This window comes from Hirundo rustica, chromosome 5 (assembly GCF_015227805.2).
Source record: "Hirundo rustica isolate bHirRus1 chromosome 5, bHirRus1.pri.v3, whole genome shotgun sequence".
NCBI classification, from domain to species: domain Eukaryota; kingdom Metazoa; phylum Chordata; class Aves; order Passeriformes; family Hirundinidae; genus Hirundo; species Hirundo rustica.
Genome location: NC_053454.1, coordinates 43,265,821 through 43,284,294, shown reverse-complemented (window position 1 = coordinate 43,284,294; position 18,474 = coordinate 43,265,821). Strand labels below are relative to the sequence as shown.

Genomic DNA, 18,474 nt, shown 5'->3' with positions numbered 1-18,474 from the left:
CGCCAGTAGCACAGCTTGCACAGTACACACAGAGACGCACATTTCTCCCAAATTAGGGCACATATAATTTCTGAAAAAACTTGAAAATTCTTCTAAATTATGTTTCCTGCATTAAGTCACATTAAGCTTTTCATAAACTCTGTCAGAGCACACTTACCTCTCCTCAGTAACAGTCTTTGATAGATCACATACATCCATTTGTAGACATCAAAATGACATGTACAAAGTAGTTCAAAGCAGGGAAAATATTGGATACTGATAACTGACACCATATACAAAGAAAAATGTGGCCCATTCTTCTTTCTCTTGCAAATGGTTTGCTGGGTGGCTTTATCAGCTAAAGCAGACCTGCTGCACCCTCTGCAAAACATTTGACTTTCCTATTCCTGACACTCCACAGCCTCCTGTCTGGTGTGAGCGCTGCCTGGGTTTTGGTGACTACAGGTGCTAGGCACAAAGAAAAATCACAGCCACGTACCGCAGTTGTCTTCGTCAGCCCGATTCCCGCAGTCATCCTCACCATTACAGTGCAGCTGTTGGGGCAAACACTTTGTGATATTGCCACATGGAAAGTAGCCCAGGGGGCACCTAGTGCCATCTCCAGAAACATGATCTTCCAAAGAGTCACAGATGACTAAATAGGAACAGAAAAAATATGTTTATTTTATGATGTGTTTAAAGGTAATTGATATTATGCCTTTGTAAGTACTCATTTACATTTGAATGTGAATATCAAGCAACAAAAATCTATTAATTCCTTAGACATGAAATTACAGAAAGTAGATGAAGCACTCGTTAAATTTGGCAAAAATATTTTATATTGTTAGCTAATTAAAATTTCCTCTGATATAATGCAAACAGGTAACTCCTCTCTATGCATCCTCAGAATAAGATCAAAATGTTAATTATACAAGACAAATTACCCAAGGCCACTATTTAAAGATTGTTTTGTTATTTATGATAACAATATACCAGATGAGCTATAGGTATTCTTGCCCATGGAAGAATGGTTGGAGCTAGATGATCTCTAGGGTCCTTTCCAACCCAAACAACTCTATGACATTAATTTGTGCTGAAATTTTAGACCCGGATAGATAAGTCCCTTTATATAAAGTCAAATCTATATATGTTTGATTATATTCTAATTTTAAAGAAATTTCTTGCTGTAAATGGATCAAGGATCAAAGGTAATGAAGATCAAATCTGTGACAGAATTTTTCTGAAAACTGAGTAAGACATCGTGAAGGGGTCAATTATGAATCCTTCAGAAGAGTTGTCAGTCTTATCCAAAAACTGTGGAGATATTGGTCAGAATATATCAGTGTGAAGTTTAGATAAGGTGCTGTTCTGCTGAGCCCATGCTTTGTAGGAAGGACCTTCAGAGAACACAGAACTTCATTCAAGCGGTGCTGAGGGGAAAGGCAGAGGGATGCTGAGGAGGGACAGCCAGGGCAGCTGGAGTGCTCTGCCTGCCCTCCAGTTCTCTCTGCTGCAGCAGCTGCAATTACCCGCTTGCGCCTGATGCATCATGCCATGCATGATGCCTTCCCATTCCCACCAGTGCACCTGAGGGACAAATTCTGCCATCACTATTTTTTTTTCCAAGAAAGCATGTCTGATCTACTGCTTCTGTAATAGATTGTGGGGTGCCAAGTCAGATTTCTTGTCATACGAGATCAACTTCTTCCCAAGAGAATACTTTGGAGAGGGTTTAAAATTACTCTAGAATTAAATTTGTTCAGTCCGCTATATGTTGGAAACGGATAAAAGCATCATCAGGACAGAAGGCTATCCAGTGTTCTGCACTTCCAAAACTTTCCTAAATCTACCTTTCTGCAAGGGTCTGCTAATTTAATTTTCAAGCATTTTCAAAAAGGAGTATCACGTTCTTATTAGAGATACCATTTGACTTAATGCATACTGTTACAAAACTCCCCCAAAATCAAATAGAAATTCTATTTTAGATTTCATAGCTGTTTTAGAACACTTCAAATACTCTCTACAAACTTTATTAACTGTAATATGATGTTTGTTCAGATAGTAAACTGCTAATTCTGAAACACACAACTATTTTTACAGGCTATTTTCAAAGACAAAGTATAAATCTTTCACACAACTTTCTCAGATTAACAAGGAATGTTCTTGGATAACACCTGATTTTTTTTTTTTGCACTCATTTTTCTCTTGGACTAAGAGAAATCACCTGAAATTCAATTAAGTACTTCAGATTCATTAAAAAATCTCTCACTGAAAAACTTTCTTCCAGTTAAGCCCTTGACAATGTTTACAGCTCTAAAAAATTGCAATGTTAGAGCTGTAGCTGCAGAAAACTGAGATAAATATCCTCTTTATGTACAGAATAATCCTTGCTGTCAGAAGCATCCTGCATAGAAAGTCATATATTCCAGTTAACCACCACTGAATGATTTTGAAAAATTGATTTGCTTTTATCCACAGCTACATAACCTATGCAATTCCTCAAAGAGCATTAGTTCCTCAAGACTTTTATGTATAGGTACCAAAAATAAAGTTATATCCTAATCACAGGGTGAATTCACACTTGCATATTGTTCATAAATTTCTCTGCTGATCTGTGCTTGTATTCAGAACATTACAATTAACTTGTTCCACCCAAAAAGGTGTAGCAACAAAAGCTTATGTAAGCATACTGTTAGGCAAACATTGTATGTGTAGTACTTAGTGTCTTAAGTCTCTTTCTTAGCAAACAGCTGAGCAGGCAACTGAGGCTCCCTTAAGTTCAGTTACCTGCTTCCATCTGAGTACCTACCAAACCATCTGGTAAGAGACACCAGTATGGAAAAAAACCACCATAAATGAAAACATCCCAAGCAGACCATCAAAAAAACTCTCACATATTGTCAAGCTTTTTATCCTACACACTAGAGACATATTTAGACTGATCTGAGCCTTGTGCTTAGAGAGGCTGCTCTCCATGCAGTTTAAATTTCAGAGGAAAGCCTTTATCTTCTTGCAGTACCATTCAATCGAATTTCACAGCATTTTCCAAAAAAAAGTTATTAATTATTCAAATACTATTAATCCCTGAACTAATTAATGAATTTCTCTTGCATTTTAGAAATCTGTACTTTGCCTCAAAAAATAAGTCCCTCATGATGTTCAATGTTTTGAATTCTCTGTACATTTATAGCCTTGATGATATCTATTCTGAATCTCTCCATTAGTCATTTTGTGCTATGTTGGATTACCCTGGCATGTAAATATCTGCCTGGGAAAGGAGATAACACAGCTTCAAAACTCAACAACTTCATCCTAGTTATAAAATCAGTGAAAGCACTGGTCTTTGTCCACTGACTTGTTAACATCATTTTGTTTATGCAAAAAAAGACAGAAGTTTGGACTCCGCTGATTGCAGGAGATTTATGTATGGAAAAGCCCTCAACTCTCTCAGGAAATATTTGGTAAAGCTGACAAAGGTAGACAGGAGATAAGAAGGTAAAAACTCTTGTAAAATTCTAGGCAATATTCAGACAATTATCTTTTGCATTGAGGAAATTAAATTTTAGTCTTTTATGTGATAAAAATGGAAAAAAGAGCACTGCAACAATGGCAATTAAAAAATATGGTTATTGTTTTGCAAATACAGACTTTACTGACACTGGAGTTCACCATGCCAAGATAATGATCAATCACTCTATCTTTGTGATGTGGTATTAAAATTGTTGGCTTTTCTACATTTGATTGATTTTCCACTATGAACAAATTGAACCACTTTTCTTGCATCTTGTTTGTACTTATTTTTTTAGCAGCTGAAAGAAGATGAAAAGTGATAAACTGTGACAGACTTGTTTATCAGGTTTGCTTTTATAGATACCAAGTAAAGAGCCACTTCTCTGTATACCTCGTAGAGAAAAAAAATCTCTGCCTTCCTGTGACATAGAGGTAATTGCATGCATTTCAGCTATTCTGTACCAGAAAATTTCTTTTTCATAATGCTCAGCATAAATATTAAAATATTTGCAATTTTTCAAGAACAAAGAAAAAAGGAATAGGTTTGTACTGGTATCAGTAAAAACAGCATAACCACAAACAAACCTCTTTTGTTGTCTCAATACAGAAAAATGTTCTACTTAGCAACGTGTTCATGATACTGAAAATTAAATATTTCTGACTATCATGTATTTAGGATCCCCTGCAATCTCCCAAATTCATCTCAAAATTTCAAAAAGAAAACAAGAATTCCTGTTGTGCACCTTTTAAGCTTGTCCAGACTGGCTGCTCTGAGATGCTTATTGCTATAAGATGCCTGCAGTGAAGAAAGTGGATAGCTTTCCCTGCTTGTCTTTAAATATAAGTTAACTCTGCTTTCCTTTGCTAAAGGAATAAGCATGAGTTGGGCTGTCATCTAGTATAGATAGTAAAGCTTTTTCCTCTGTTGCATGGATGCAGAATCACTAGGGAAAGAACATGACAGCTCCTCTTTAAGCAGTCATAAAATGAAATTGAAAGAAGGAACGCATTTGGGAAAGCCAAGAACAAGATGTTCCCAGGACAACATGGCTTGGCTTCCAACTAAATTGATTCATTAGGCTCTCTAGTTTTGTGCATTCTTTAAAATACAGTGATTGGGTCACAAGTGCTGTTTGAGAAACCAAATAAGGCACATGTGCACTACAAGAACATAGACTTAACACGGTTACTTGTAGGTTCCGTAAAACAAGCAAATATGACCCTGTAAAGGGAACAGTTCTGGGCTGATGGGACTGAGTCATGAGCACTGAAACTAACCAAAGGCATTACTCATTGCTTGGTACCTACTAGTCACACCAGTCTCAACCGTGTTGCATACAGGTTCAAATAAAGACATATCATAATTTCAGGAAAATATTTTTGTGTTTCCAAGAATTTGAATAACATGAAATCCAGTGTCATGAATCCAAAATGATGAAAGAATTCCATCAGTCAAATAAGCAACTTGGTTTTCCTCACTTTAAGGAGTAAAGTAACTCACTTTAAGTGAGTTAGCACTTCAAAATGGTTGAGGAAATTCAATTGCTTTTTAAAAAGGCTTCTTAGATGCCAAGAACCAAGGAATGATCTTGGTACTAGAGAATCCACCCGGTATTTTTCTGATGGAAAATTATTTTACCTACAAAAGCCCAAGTTCTTCAGAGAGACTCATGCAAAACTGGTAGCACATTTGCAATCTCACATAACTTTTTTTAGTTGCTGTACTTCTAGACACAGTGGGAGATGGGCTACAGAAACAGAAGACTTAAAATATTCTTGCTTTGATACAGAATGTTTTGTTAGAATAAAACAGAATCAACTCAGAAAGTATAGAAGTTAAAATTGATTTCATCTGTAATTTTTGTGCTAGCTTGACTACTTCAAGCTGACAGTTGATTAAAAAATATCCCCTTCTGCTGAAATGTATGTTAAAGGCACGTGAAACAGCTTTGAAAAACCTTTAGCATAACATAGAAGAGGTCTCTAAGGCCTATCACCATCATTTGTAAAGATGAATCATCAGAACAAGGTTATAAAAGTTTACAACTATTAATTATTTTAACTTACAAGATGTTTATTATTAACAAAGAATAGAAGTGACTAGTGACCGACCAACTTTGATCAGATGCATTTGCATCACCAATAACAGAAAAATAGAAGATATAACTTAAAAAGATGCTTTTAAAGAATAATTTGTTGTCTGAATTTGACCATTAAAACAACACGTAGTAGTGAATTAAGAGATGAAGCTCATTCTTAGATTAATTTTCGTGGTTTCATTCAGAATTTTCCCACTAAACAAGGGATTTTTGAACAATATATAACTGAGACAAGGATGAAGTTAGCCCATTGCATTTCAGGATAGAAACAAAGAGTTAACTTCTACATAATTTAATTTAAATTTTTATAAATTTATCAGTGAGAATCCGTTTTTTCCCCATGTAATTTAATGAAGACTCTTCTAAAATTTTCTTTTAGGAGAAGCTTCCTAGTGATATCTAGGAAAATGTACCAGGAATCTCATATTATTAAACATCAATAAATCTAAACTTTAAACTGTCCATAAATAGCATATTGAAAATAGATTCCAGTTTCATATGAGAACAAAACAGAGTTTATACATTTGTACTTTAGTGCTAATGTGTAACTTTAAGGTTAATGTTCACACAATGGGAGTAACACCTTGGAAAATTTGTTTACCAAAATAGACCTTGGTCTAGTGGCAATAGATTCTTTGGCATTAATCCTTGAGGCAAAGTGTCTGTGGCTTTAAAGCATGTAAATTTCTGTACAGTGTACTCACAGAGGTGTAGTTAAACTCTTATCACCATACTGCCTTTTCTGTAATTTGCTCCTCTGTTCTGGTAGTTGTCCAGCCCTGAAATCTATAACATTTTCTAAATGTATGTATTGCATATGCTTTGTGTTTTTAATTTTAGGTTTGATTGGGTGAAAGTGTCATTTATTCAGAATGACTGATTAATTTCTAAAACAGTAGCAATTTTTTGTATTTAGCTGTTACTTTTGAAACTAGAAATACACTTTCAGTTTTATTGCATTGCATTTATCTTTAGCAAACTATATTAGATATCACTCTAGAAATATGTAATACTTAACTACACACCTAAGTCTATGTTTGTTTTCATTAAACACAATATAGTGCAATGGATTTTAGTAAAAATGGTGCATATATTATGACTGTTGCACACCAATCTAGTAATTATCTCAGATTTTAATTTCATAAACTACCTTTATATCTTGCTGTGGGTTTCATTTTATTTCAATGCCTTAATTTCAGAAGCATTTTCCAAAGCAGAAAATTTGTACTCTCTTTTTGAAAATATCACCTCAAATCTCACAACAATGTCACTAGTTATCAATCAAGCCACAGATAATTCAGTCTAATTAATCCAATTATAGGGTTGGAAGATCCGTGTTGTCTAAGTGACAGATAGATCCACTCCAGGACCAGAAACTGCCCGTAAAACAACTCAGACTGGTGACATGGCACCTTGCCAGAGGATTTGGTTTTTATACCTTTTATTAATTTGTCATTTTGTTCTGCTTGCACAGAATTTAGAATAAAAGAACTGAAAGAGATAGTACCTCAAAAGTCCCCAATATGAAGAATAAATTCCATCTGAATCAAATTCTGTAGGGCATTCCCAGAGAATAAGGGTTCAGCACAATGTCTAAGAAATACACAAATTAACAAACAGAGCCAAACATTTCTATTGCTTCACCTCCCCTTTTCTTCCTCTCCCCAAACAAACAGAATTTAAATGATAGCTATTATTTCTGTTTAGAAATATGCTCTAGCTCCATATTCTGACAGGATTTCCAATAGAAAAATTCATCAAGGTAAGCTTTCCTTTGCCTTTGCATTTTTTGCATCAGTGTAACTCCTCAACTTCACTTATTTCCTTTTCACAGCAGAGCAATATCAAGAAGAAAGCTGGCCGTATGAAACATTAGGGTTTTGTTCAAGTGGTGTTAGGTATTGAATAGAAATGAAGGCACCAATCCAAATGTGTTAAATACCCTGTGCTAGTCAGTACCATCCAATCTGGAAGGCCTGGAAAGGGAATGGTTAGCCATCAAAATAAAAGAAACTCCTCTCCCAGTAGTTGATTCTCTCTCACAACCACTACTGAGTTGACCTGGTTCTCTGAGCCCCAAAGAGAAAAGAAATTTGTTGCAAGTAAAGTTTCCCCCCCTTCATTTGAAACACAGCATTTATGAGCTAATGATTTAAACACATGTAATAATAATAATAAAATAATAATAATAAAATATATATATTTGAACCTTCATACCTGGAATTTCTGAAGTTTTGTCATCCTAGTATAAAAGGTTACTTATATTGCAGTATTTTCCAGGTATATTACATTTATTTTTATGTCTTATACTCAATAGCAAGGTAAAGGTTTTTTTTTTTTTTTAATCAGAGCAATTCAATAATTGAAAATTTACTTTATCCAAAAAGATTAAGGACAGATGTTTATCAATAGATTAGTGTCCCTCAAGCAACAATCATCCACTTCATCTAGTTGACCAGCATTCTGAATTTCAATACATAATAGTAGTTAGACATTACTGTAAAGAAGTTCATTTCAGGCATGCTGCTTTCAGCAAGTTAATCCAGTCAGCCATGCATAAAGTAAGCAAAAGTGAAACACTGACTAGTGAAAACTAAATTATTTAAATTAACAAACAACAGACATTTGTAATATTTCTCTTAAGTTTCCATAAACAAAAGGCAGATTTAAGTGACTTCATGACACAATATCATATACAGGAGGAAGTTTGTGTACATGTGCATTCATACATAGAAGTAAAAAAGAAATCCAGCAGATGAGACAGAAAACACTTGTAGGAGAGCCTTAAGAGAATGCTGCAATGAGAAAGAGGAATTAAATTAGAAAGGCAATGAACATGGAAATTACTTCCTGATATTCAGATTGTAGGATATTCTGAGAACATATTATTTGCAAAAAAGCAGAACAGCAAAGAATTATTTGGGTAACATTAACATGTCCTCAAGGTAGAAACAACCTAAAAGATTATAACCCATTGCCCAATGTTTCTTCTGTCAAAATGGGCAAGTCTGTCTTCCATTTTTTTCCGGCTGAGTATCTACATTCTCACTCCCACCTCAAAACAGAAGTTATAGCAAAGTTATGCCATTTATTCCAACTTTGGAATGTTCTTGTGGTGGGGAAACAAACCCAACAAAACCCCAACAACATGGCAGAATGAGCAGCCTGCAATGCTGATGATAGAAAAACAGGTTTGAGAACAGCCAGCCCAAGGAAGTCTCCCAGTCTGAGGAAAAGAACCTGAAGGGCAGCTGTGGGAGATTCTATTATCTCTTCCTCCATCCTCTTCTGCTCTCTAGCCTCTTATTTTCTACAGTCACTAGAGCTAAACAAGCTGCACATCAGCCACAATTTCAGATCCCACTATTTTTCCTCTTCTTCCAAGTAGCACAATCTCAAGTAAGTCTCTAAAAAATAATCTTAGTTATGCTTTTTCTAGGACTCCAGACAGAGGAAAAAGTGTATTGGGAGCCCTAACACTGTATTTGAAATATGAACCATAATCTGTTTTTTTTTTTTTTCCTCTTTTTATTTTTTCTCCCTCCATTGTGTTTTTAGTAAAGACTAAAAGGATTGCAATAATAATTCTTACAATGGAACTAAGCCAGCATAATTTGAAGTGAAGCTCTGAAGTACACTCAAGATAAATCTTGTAACAATGAAAATATATTATTTTTTGGTGAGCCAGAGACAGGATTATCTGATATATTTTATTTATTCACATATTTTTATTACTAAGAACCATTTATAACTATTAAGAATTTAAATTTAATATGGAACTGCAAGTTCAGATTTGGGAGGTGGTTGTGCCCTGTGCCCTATGAGATTCCACCCTCCTGAAGTATTATAAAATATGGAACCCTGTGTTGTTTTGTTTTGAAGTAAAATAATTTGAAAGTATTTTAGCAAATCTGTTTTCTAAGAGCTCACAGAACTATTTTGCAAAAAATCAATTTGCAGAATGTGCTTAAAGAAAAGCATTATTATTGGATTCTGACTAATTAATCTTTGGTTTGATTTAAAAATTACAAGTTTTCTCATCTCTGTTGTATTCTACTGTGAGTACACATAACTCACCACTAAAAGTTGTGACACTCCAGTTAAGTACATAAAACAGAAATTATCTCATTAATAGGATTTCTGACTTTCTTGAAGTGGATAATGGTCAAACCACAAAACTGGGGTATAATTTAGGTTGCAAAAAACCTCTGAGATCAGGTAGTCCAGCTGTTTGGATCCCATGACCAGAGACATCTGACTTATTTCTGCTTTTGCAGGTTGTATCAAAACGTGCATGCAGATTAAGAGCAATAGATCTTTAAATTACAGCTTGTAAATTTTATGCATTTATTAATGCACATAAAGAAATGTCACATTAATAAATGCACACATTCGGAAATTTGGATATCCAGATTAGAAACTATAACAAGAAACAGCATTCAGAAGTGCGACTCCATTTTGGCTGCACTTTGGCTAAGCAATATTCTTGCACGGATTGCTGTGGATTTAACTTCCACATAGTCTGTAGTTCCTCCTTCTCCTCCGTTCATGCCCCTCCATCTAACCTAAAAGAGGATGGCGACTGTCTGTTCCTGACACTGTTTTCTCATTGCCAGCAGTGAGAGCCTGCTCTGTGGAACCAATCTAGTTAAATGATGATGTGAAAGCAGTGAGTATATAAATGAAAGATTTAAAAAGAAAAAGTGAAAATTTAATCAAAAAGTGATAGGACCAAAAGATGTACAAGCTGTTTTACTTTTGCTAAGCCATATTAAGAAAAAGAAAGACCTCATGTGATGTCTAAGTCTTAGGGGTGTAGAAAAACCTGTTCAATACCTGTTTCTAATATATTTTTGGAAAAGTAGAAAATGGCTGTACTCTTTCTGCATGGTGTTGAGAATCCATGAAGAAAAAGCAAGATTTATAAATGCATTACAGTTTACAGTTTTACTTGATTACTAGAAAAGAATTAGTTTCTGAAAACCAGTGTCTATAATTTCTATATAGATATGTCTATAAGATTATATAACAGAGGATTCACATGTTTTAACAGGGAATTGGAGTCCAGGAAATGAGGTCAAGGAGCGTATTTTTATAGTAGATGGGCCTTCTTGAATGAAACTTCTAAAAATACAGATTATCTTTGTCAACTCTATTGCCATTGAGTACTCCCAACTAATCAAGTCATTCAATCATGTGGCTTTTAAGTACATTAATTTAGTCATTTTCTTCCCCATACACACACATTTTGGCTTTAACTATGATGTGGACAGTTTCATAAAGGGATGCCACTCCTGCCTTATTCCAAAGAAGAGCTGACCTATTCCTACCTATTTTTTTTTTTTTAATGGAAACTGAATAAAAACCCCGGGCAAAGATATATTTCCAATTTAAAACTACCACTTCCACCCTTCCAAGCACTATGCCGTTTTCCCTACATTGAGCATAATATTGACAATCAGTTCTGCGACGGGAAATGTTTCTTCTCCCAGGTCAAGCCAGTTATTTCTTCGGCAGAACAGAGGAGAAAGAGGTAACGTTCACCCGCTTTGACCGACTTGTGCGTATCTTTGAGCCGCAGTGACTGTACAGTCTCTCCCACTCCTAGTGCCGCATCCGACACTTGCTCTTCTCTAGAGGAAACAATTGCTTGACCAGACAAAACATTTTGACCAAATAAAGCCACATCGATACAGAACAGCTGTGTGGAACACAACGAGCTGTGCTATAAGGGACTGGGTGATTTAACATCCTCTCTGGTTAAACACTGCTAAGCGATCTCACAGGCACAGATCCCTCAGCATGAGTATAAGGCTTTAAGAGCAAAAAAAACGGGAAGAGAAATGTTTTCCACAGCAGAATTCAGTTGCCTTCATGCAATGGCCTTCATTTTGTGATCCCCAGCTTCATCCACTTTTTACCTTAATCTTCCACAGTAAATGAAGAAGGGGTCATTCAGGCAGCATAATTCACCGTAATTTTTGATTCATCCTTTTAATGCAGGACAAAAAGCACGTGTTTTTGTGGAGATATAACAAGAAGAAAATTCAGTATGACTACATAGCACAAATTAAGATTGTGTCCTTCACCTAAATTCCTAAGCATTAAGTTAACAAAATTAATAACTTTCTCTGATATAGGTGACATTAACTATTAGAAGAGGAATCAGTTTCCCTCCAGCATTTTATAATAGGACACCATGCTGCATCACTAGTTCAGATCCTTTAGTTCTCCAGAGCTTTATTTTTCAAGAGGGTAGAGCAATCTGACAGCGCTGATCACCAGCCTTTGAGCAGAGATGTTACTCAGGAGGAGACATTTTGAAAGAAGTCAGTAAGTCACAGGGCAATCTTGGGCTTCATTCTGGCTTTGTAACACAGTGCTCACCCTACCAAGCACAGCTCCTTTTTCTGCTCATGCTCATCTTTTCCTCACCCCACCTTCTTCACTCCTATCCTTTCTTGTCTGATCACTACCTGCTTCCCATCATCTCATCCCCTTCTCTCTGTACAGAAGCCTTGTTCTGATCTCACCATCCTCTGACTTCAGATGCTCACTGCCCTCTCTCAGAACTTACTGTCCTTCCCTTCTAACTAATTTACCTTTCCCCGCTGGCTCCCTCTCTCACATCCCTTTCCTCAGTCTCTACTCTCCCAGACTGATAGTCCTCCTGATTTCCATTTTCCCTAAGCAGCATTAATCTTTTCCCTCAGCTCTCTGTTCCATTGGCCCATCTACCTGTCCATTTAGTCTCTGCTTTCTTTGTCCTTTTTCAGTCCTTTCCAATACTTTTTCACCTCCTCTGTCTTTCAGACACAGAAACTATGACTTCCTGATCCTCTCAGCTCCCTGTACCTCCCAGCCTTGCACCAGCCATTTCAAAGTCTGATTTGATGGCTTCCAAGTCATGGCACTCAACTAAAAATGCATGCTGAGATGACAGGTGACAGATCCTCGTCCTCTCAGTGTCACATTGGTCTCTAGCAACAAATAACATCTACTAGAAAAGGTTATTTTTACTTTTCTGCAACCAGGCTTGAGCAGCCTCATCAGCTCTAGTGGGATGACCCGTCAGAGGATTGTCTCTCAAGCACAGCGATATGGTAGAGGGATACTTCAAAAGAACTGTTTAAGAAAATGTTTTGCTTAAAACAAGATTATCCAAATTGACCAATGTAGGCAAAATACCAATTCCTCATATTCAGAAAAAAAAAATGGTAAAGTTTTGCTTGTCTTCTTGCTCAAGGACCACATAAAATTTCAAAGCAAATGGTTCCTTCAGTTTGTCATAGTGCAGATTTTCCACTACCCTCTAACTGATATTAGAGCAAATTTTCCTCAGGAAATCTAGCCTGGTTTTCTGTAAAAATAGTGATTTTCATGTCATGCATATAAATGTTCACACAAGATTCACATTGTTCTTCCAACTACAGGAAAGCCAGACAGATGAATGCCCAAATTAAATGAAAGAAATAGCCAAATATTATTATTACACAATGATTATTTGAGCTTGTGCAAAGGCTGAGTTAATTTCACTTTCCTATTTACAAATCTGGAAGGAATCTTAAAATATTTTACAAACTATGTAAACAGGAGCACAATCATAAACTTGCAATTTTCCGAAGGATTCAGGATTGTCTCTTTCCCTTTCCCACGTCTGACAGAAAGCATTTGGTATAAAAGATCTTGGCCTTGAGAACAGCTGTCACCTGCATGAAGTACCAGAACAAGTAATGAGATTCAGATGGTTTAAAGAGAGTTGTCCTTGGCATTTTAATGTGAGGGTAAAGGAAGGAAAAAAACATGATGGGAGAACAGAAAGAGGAGGCTGAAGGAACTCCAGGTACCAGCAGAAATAGGATTGGAAACATCAGGCAGAGGCACAGAGCATAAAGGGTTAAAATTGTAAGAGTTGTAATTGTTTTTCACAATGAGCCTGCCAAATCCCTTTTGGAACTCACTTTGAAAACTTTTCAATACTAACCTTCTTCTGTTTTGCTTAATGATTGATAAATGAATTGTTTGAGATCCTGTCACTTAGCCAAGGTCCAGGAGGATAAAATAGCTTTTGTCCCGAGAAACCCAATCAAAGGGATGCTAAAGGCACAACCCTGCACTACAGTGGTTGCAGCAATTACAGCTGATTATTTTGCTAAGAGAAAAGATGCAGCAGCAGCCAGCGCAGTGCCAGCCACACACACCTGAAGTGACCTGCTGGCTTTGCAAGGGGGGTGATCCACCCAGGCAGAAGTTCATCCTGGCTACACCTCCTGTGCTGCCAGTTCCACAACTGGAATCTGAATTTACTTATCTCCATGTTATAATCACTGCTTTTGTGCTGACAAAAATCATGATACAGATGCTGCTTTCTTTTCAGAGAAACTTCTGCCTGGGATAGTGTATTCCACTTGATAAGACAGTCAGGTGGTTGCCAGTACATACAAAGCTCAGTTGCTTGAATTAGTTTGATTATTTAGATTTTGGAGGGAAATGTTTTTTCATATCTAAAAAAAAAAGATTTAATGAAGACTCTCGAGGAAGACAGTAAAAAAAACTGATTGAACTTTAGCTGTTGAACGGAAAACTAAAGAGACACAGATTGAATGGATCTGGGTAAATCAAATGAGTAGCTTTTGTACAATATCTATCCCTTATTCTACTTTTAAAAAAATTAGAAGGATAATTAACCTTGTAGAAATTAAAAAAAAAACAAACCAGTACACAAAAAAACTCCCAAACATAAAAACTTCCACAACAAAATGCAGCTGAACTCGCAGCAGTCCACAAAAAAAAAAAAAATATAAATTTCTAAGGAAAGCTATACTTCCTCCAGGAATGTTTAATATCAGCTAACCTAAAGGCTTGAGCAGAGCTGAAGTCTATTGAGCAGCTGAAATCAGCCAGCTTGTAGGTGGGGTTATAGTTTGCATTGCTGGCTAAAACTCTGAAAGGCTGTGAAGCTGTTGACTGTGCACTGAGCCAGGTGAGGAGACTTGACACTGAACAGGAGCTAATTTTGGTGCAACACAGAGCTCTAACAGGTGCCAGAGACTTCAGGCACGAATGTGCTTTAATCTATGAATTCACTGCTTCTCACTTTAACAAATCTAGATGAGCCACATTGTTTTCCTATACTCATCACTATATATGATGTATATATCTAAAAAGGTAATGGCCATCATAACTAGTAGGCCTCTAGTCATTCACAGTCCTCATCTGCTATCCTATTTTGCAGTATGCTTTAGTATATTCAAATATGTTTTATAAACTCCATAGCAGAGATGAATTTAACAGCAGAAATTATAGCAACAATTTGCACATCTTTTATTAATGTTTCTATATTTTAATATTTTGGCATAGAAAACAGTAATGTGAGAGGCTTAATTTGTTGAAAACACTTAGCTTTTATTCTGCATAACTGGAGGTACTACTTTAAAAATTCAATTATAGCTCACAGAAAATGCAGGTGCCTATGGAACCAGACCTTGCTCACAGGTTTGATACTATGTCATTATTGTTGCTTTCTTAATTCCAAATACACTAATACCACTGGGTTTTTTATGCATGCAGTTTGCAATTATGTATTCCTCTAAAACATACAGGAACTGCTTAGAGTTTTTCCACTCATTTCACTGAATTTTGCAACTCGAAAAATAGCTGTGTTTGGAGCTCCATTTCCCAAACTCCTAGTGGGGGACAAATCTTACCTTAAGCAGCATCCTATGAACTCATGAATCCAAAATGATTTCATTTAAAAGCAGGAAAGAGAACAAGCTGTTGCACAATACAGAGGAAGATGACAGAATCCAACATTTTGCTCCTATTATTTTAACAAAACTGTTCATAACATAAAGAGTAGCAATTTTCATCTACCCAATTAACAAAACACTATTTTAGTATTGACGTTGTGCAATAGAAAGCAATTTATAATTATTACTACTAAGAAAATGGAAATCATTAGGAGCATTCAACATACAGATCAGCATCAGCAGCTTCACAGGGACACCTTTACCAAGTGATAAGAACACTTACAAACAGGGTACTCAAGTGAAATGAAGAAAACATTACTAAAGTAAGCAGTATGTCCGGTGTAACTCCCACCACACTGAAGTGATTTGTATCTGAAAGAAAACTAAAATTGAATTCAGTCTCCCTCTTGTATGTTATACTGCCTATCAAGCTAAAAATTCCTATCACTTGAACACATTCTGCCCTTTGAGAGCTACTAGTAGCACTTGCACAGTATCACTTCAAACTACTGAACTGAGTCTAAAATGAGGATTTCATGGCATCTGAGTTAAGTCAGTTCTGTAGGCACCTTCAATAAATATTTACAGCAAGTATTTAAGCTGTTTCTTGTTTTTAAATTTCAGCTCATAACTATTACTAGTAACTCTCAAGGCATTAAGTGCAAAAATATCTGATCCTGACACGTAGCTAGTAACCTTGAGAGACTGCATTACACTTTGATTCTATTAAAAAAATAATTGATATTAAGAAATGTAAAATAACACTGAGGTATCGTGGTTTTTAAAAGAAATCCGCTCCTGGAGTTTATCAGCTATCTGCTTTGCAATGCTCAAAACAAGAAAGGAAGCCAGAGACACTTACCCTTGGTACCAATAAGCAAGAACATACAGAAGCAGCAGTTGGGTGTCATATCTGTCCTTCAGCGATTCAATGAATAAAGTCAATGAATGTTGTCCTTTGAATTGCACATCAGCCAGAGTGCTGCACGTACAGTCTGCCTCTGGGAGCCTTCAGCAGAGCGTGAAGCAAGCTCCCTTCTCTGCCTGCCTTCCTCCCTACTCGCCTTTGCTCTAGGTCTCCCTCTCTCCCCCCTCTCTGGCACACATGAAAGTTTCCAGGATCACAGTGTCTCAGGCTCTGCCTCACAGCCTGGGATCTGCTCCGTGGCAGGCAAAGGCTGGGCTGTGTGCATGGACACGGCTCTGCCCCGAGAAAAGCTGCTGCTGCAGCTGCACGAAACACAGCCAGGTCCCAAGAACTGTCATCAATAGTCCAATCGTTTTTCCTTCTCTTTTTTTTTTTTTCTCTTCCTAAAATTGCAATGCTACAAGAAGTCTGAGAAGCACAGTTTTATTTAGTCAAATCTCTTTGAAACCAAATGTTTTCTGTAGTTTAGATAAAACCTGGAGGTTTTTCAACTAAGGGGAAGTGAAATTTATAAATACAGTCCCTTTGTAGCAATCCAGACACTCACTGAAATACAGAAAAATGCACAATGTAATTTATTCCTAATATCAGCATATCCCTGCTTTTACACACTAACCACTCTTCATGACTAATGTTGTGGAAAACAATCTGAAAGAGCAAGAGGAGTGTTCAAAAACATATTCTTTATGAGGAAAACTTTTTTTCACAGATTTTTGTCTTACTTGAGTACTTTGAGACATTCCTATCTGGCCCTTGATTTTACTCCACCAGTAGATCATGGCATTCCCCGTTTCATAAACAGTCACACGGTTAAAATCTGGTTTATGATGTGAAGGCTAACATTTAGCAGCACGGCAAGACATGCTTCAAAACAAGTTGTCAGTTGAGATGAACTCGAGAGAGGAGTTAAATTTTATGTAGACTCAAAGAGTTTCAGACATTTTTTTTTTTTTTTTTTTTTTTTTAAAGCCTGTGAGATTCAACAGCTTGTCAGGATGCCAGAGGTCAGAAAGCACAGGTAACCTGTGAGCAACTATGTCAGGTACTGAAGGAAAAGAGCTTCTCTGACTAAGGAAATATGTGCATATGTGAACACACCCACAAAATGGTGAATGTAGAAAATGAGATAAATCTTTATCACAGTCGAAATCTAAGTCCCCATTGTTTCTATGGGAAAGTTGTCTACAAAATATACATTATGAACTGCCAGTCTCTTGATTTCTGATACGGAAGAATACAGAACAGAGAGGGGTTTACAAAAAGTTGTTGTCTATGGAAACCCCAAGAAATACCTTGACATCTACTGTAACAGCACCGGTAATAGGAAATGTACATGCAAAAATGGATCAAAAGGATTAGACAACCATAAAATATTTCTTTTATGAGGCAGGGACTAGCTTTTGAGCATATCAAGTAAGATTACACTTGCTTCCAACAACTGTTTAAGAGTTAATCTAACTCCCACACTCTCTAGGGCTAATGCCTGAACTGAAAAGCTTTTCCAAGGTGAGGAAACAGAAGAAACTGAACCAAGAAAGTGAATAATAAGTGAAATAATCTTTCGAGGAAAAGTAAGATAAAAGCTTTACCTCTTGAGTGCAGGGTGAGGCAGACCTTACATTCTAAATAAAGGATTTTCTTTCTTGTATAGTTTCCTCTGTGGCTTTCTGCTTCTGATCTAGTTATAACTACTTGAGATGTGTGGGAACCATACATGTGTTTGGAATAGATCCTTTCACCTGATAATATAATAAATCAAATGATGCTGCTTTAAAATGCAGTCTGACCCACTACAAAAGTTGAAGATATTCTACCTCAGAATAAACAAGGAAAATCCCCCAAATGTGGTACATACCACTCACACGTATTTTCTGAAGCTCAGCCCCAGTGGGAGTTGTCACTTTTCAGCCTTCCTCTTTTTCAAGGACCTTTAGTGATCATTAAAGTTAATTTTGCTGCAAATAAATGCTTCCTCTCTGGAAAATCCACTGAGATCTTCCCTCTTCTAAACTTCTTACACATTCATAGTATCACAAAAAGATGCAGCAACAGTTTCCAGCTCATTCTCTCAGTGTAATTTTATTTAAATCAAGAAGCTAGAGTTACAAACACACGTGTTGCTGAACTATGGAATGCAGAGCAGAAAAAGGCAGAGAGACCAGTGTTTCAAAAATAGTTTTGGCTTACCTCACTTGAATGAATTTTTGCT

At 36.5% G+C, this 18,474-nt stretch overlaps 1 protein-coding gene across 5 annotated transcripts in view; it reads right to left on the bottom strand.

The window, feature by feature from the left end:
• Positions 1–16,419, bottom strand: part of RXFP1 (relaxin family peptide receptor 1) — a 47,256-nt gene extending 30,837 nt beyond the window's left edge. For 2 of the 5 annotated variants that reach the window (XM_040064653.2, XM_058420679.1), the window contains exons 1-2: positions 16,200–16,340; positions 479–634 (exon numbers count right to left, since the gene is read on the bottom strand). In XM_040064653.2, coding sequence (XP_039920587.1) covers positions 479–634; positions 16,200–16,248 — 205 coding nt within the window. In that variant the 5' untranslated portion in view covers positions 16,249–16,340. Of the gene's footprint in view, positions 1–478; positions 635–7,095; positions 7,182–16,199 lie in introns of all 5 variants that reach the window. The other 3 variants (XM_040064654.1, XM_040064651.1, XM_040064652.2) reach the window with 3 other exon arrangements.
• Positions 16,420–18,474: the final 2,055 nt, after the last annotated feature.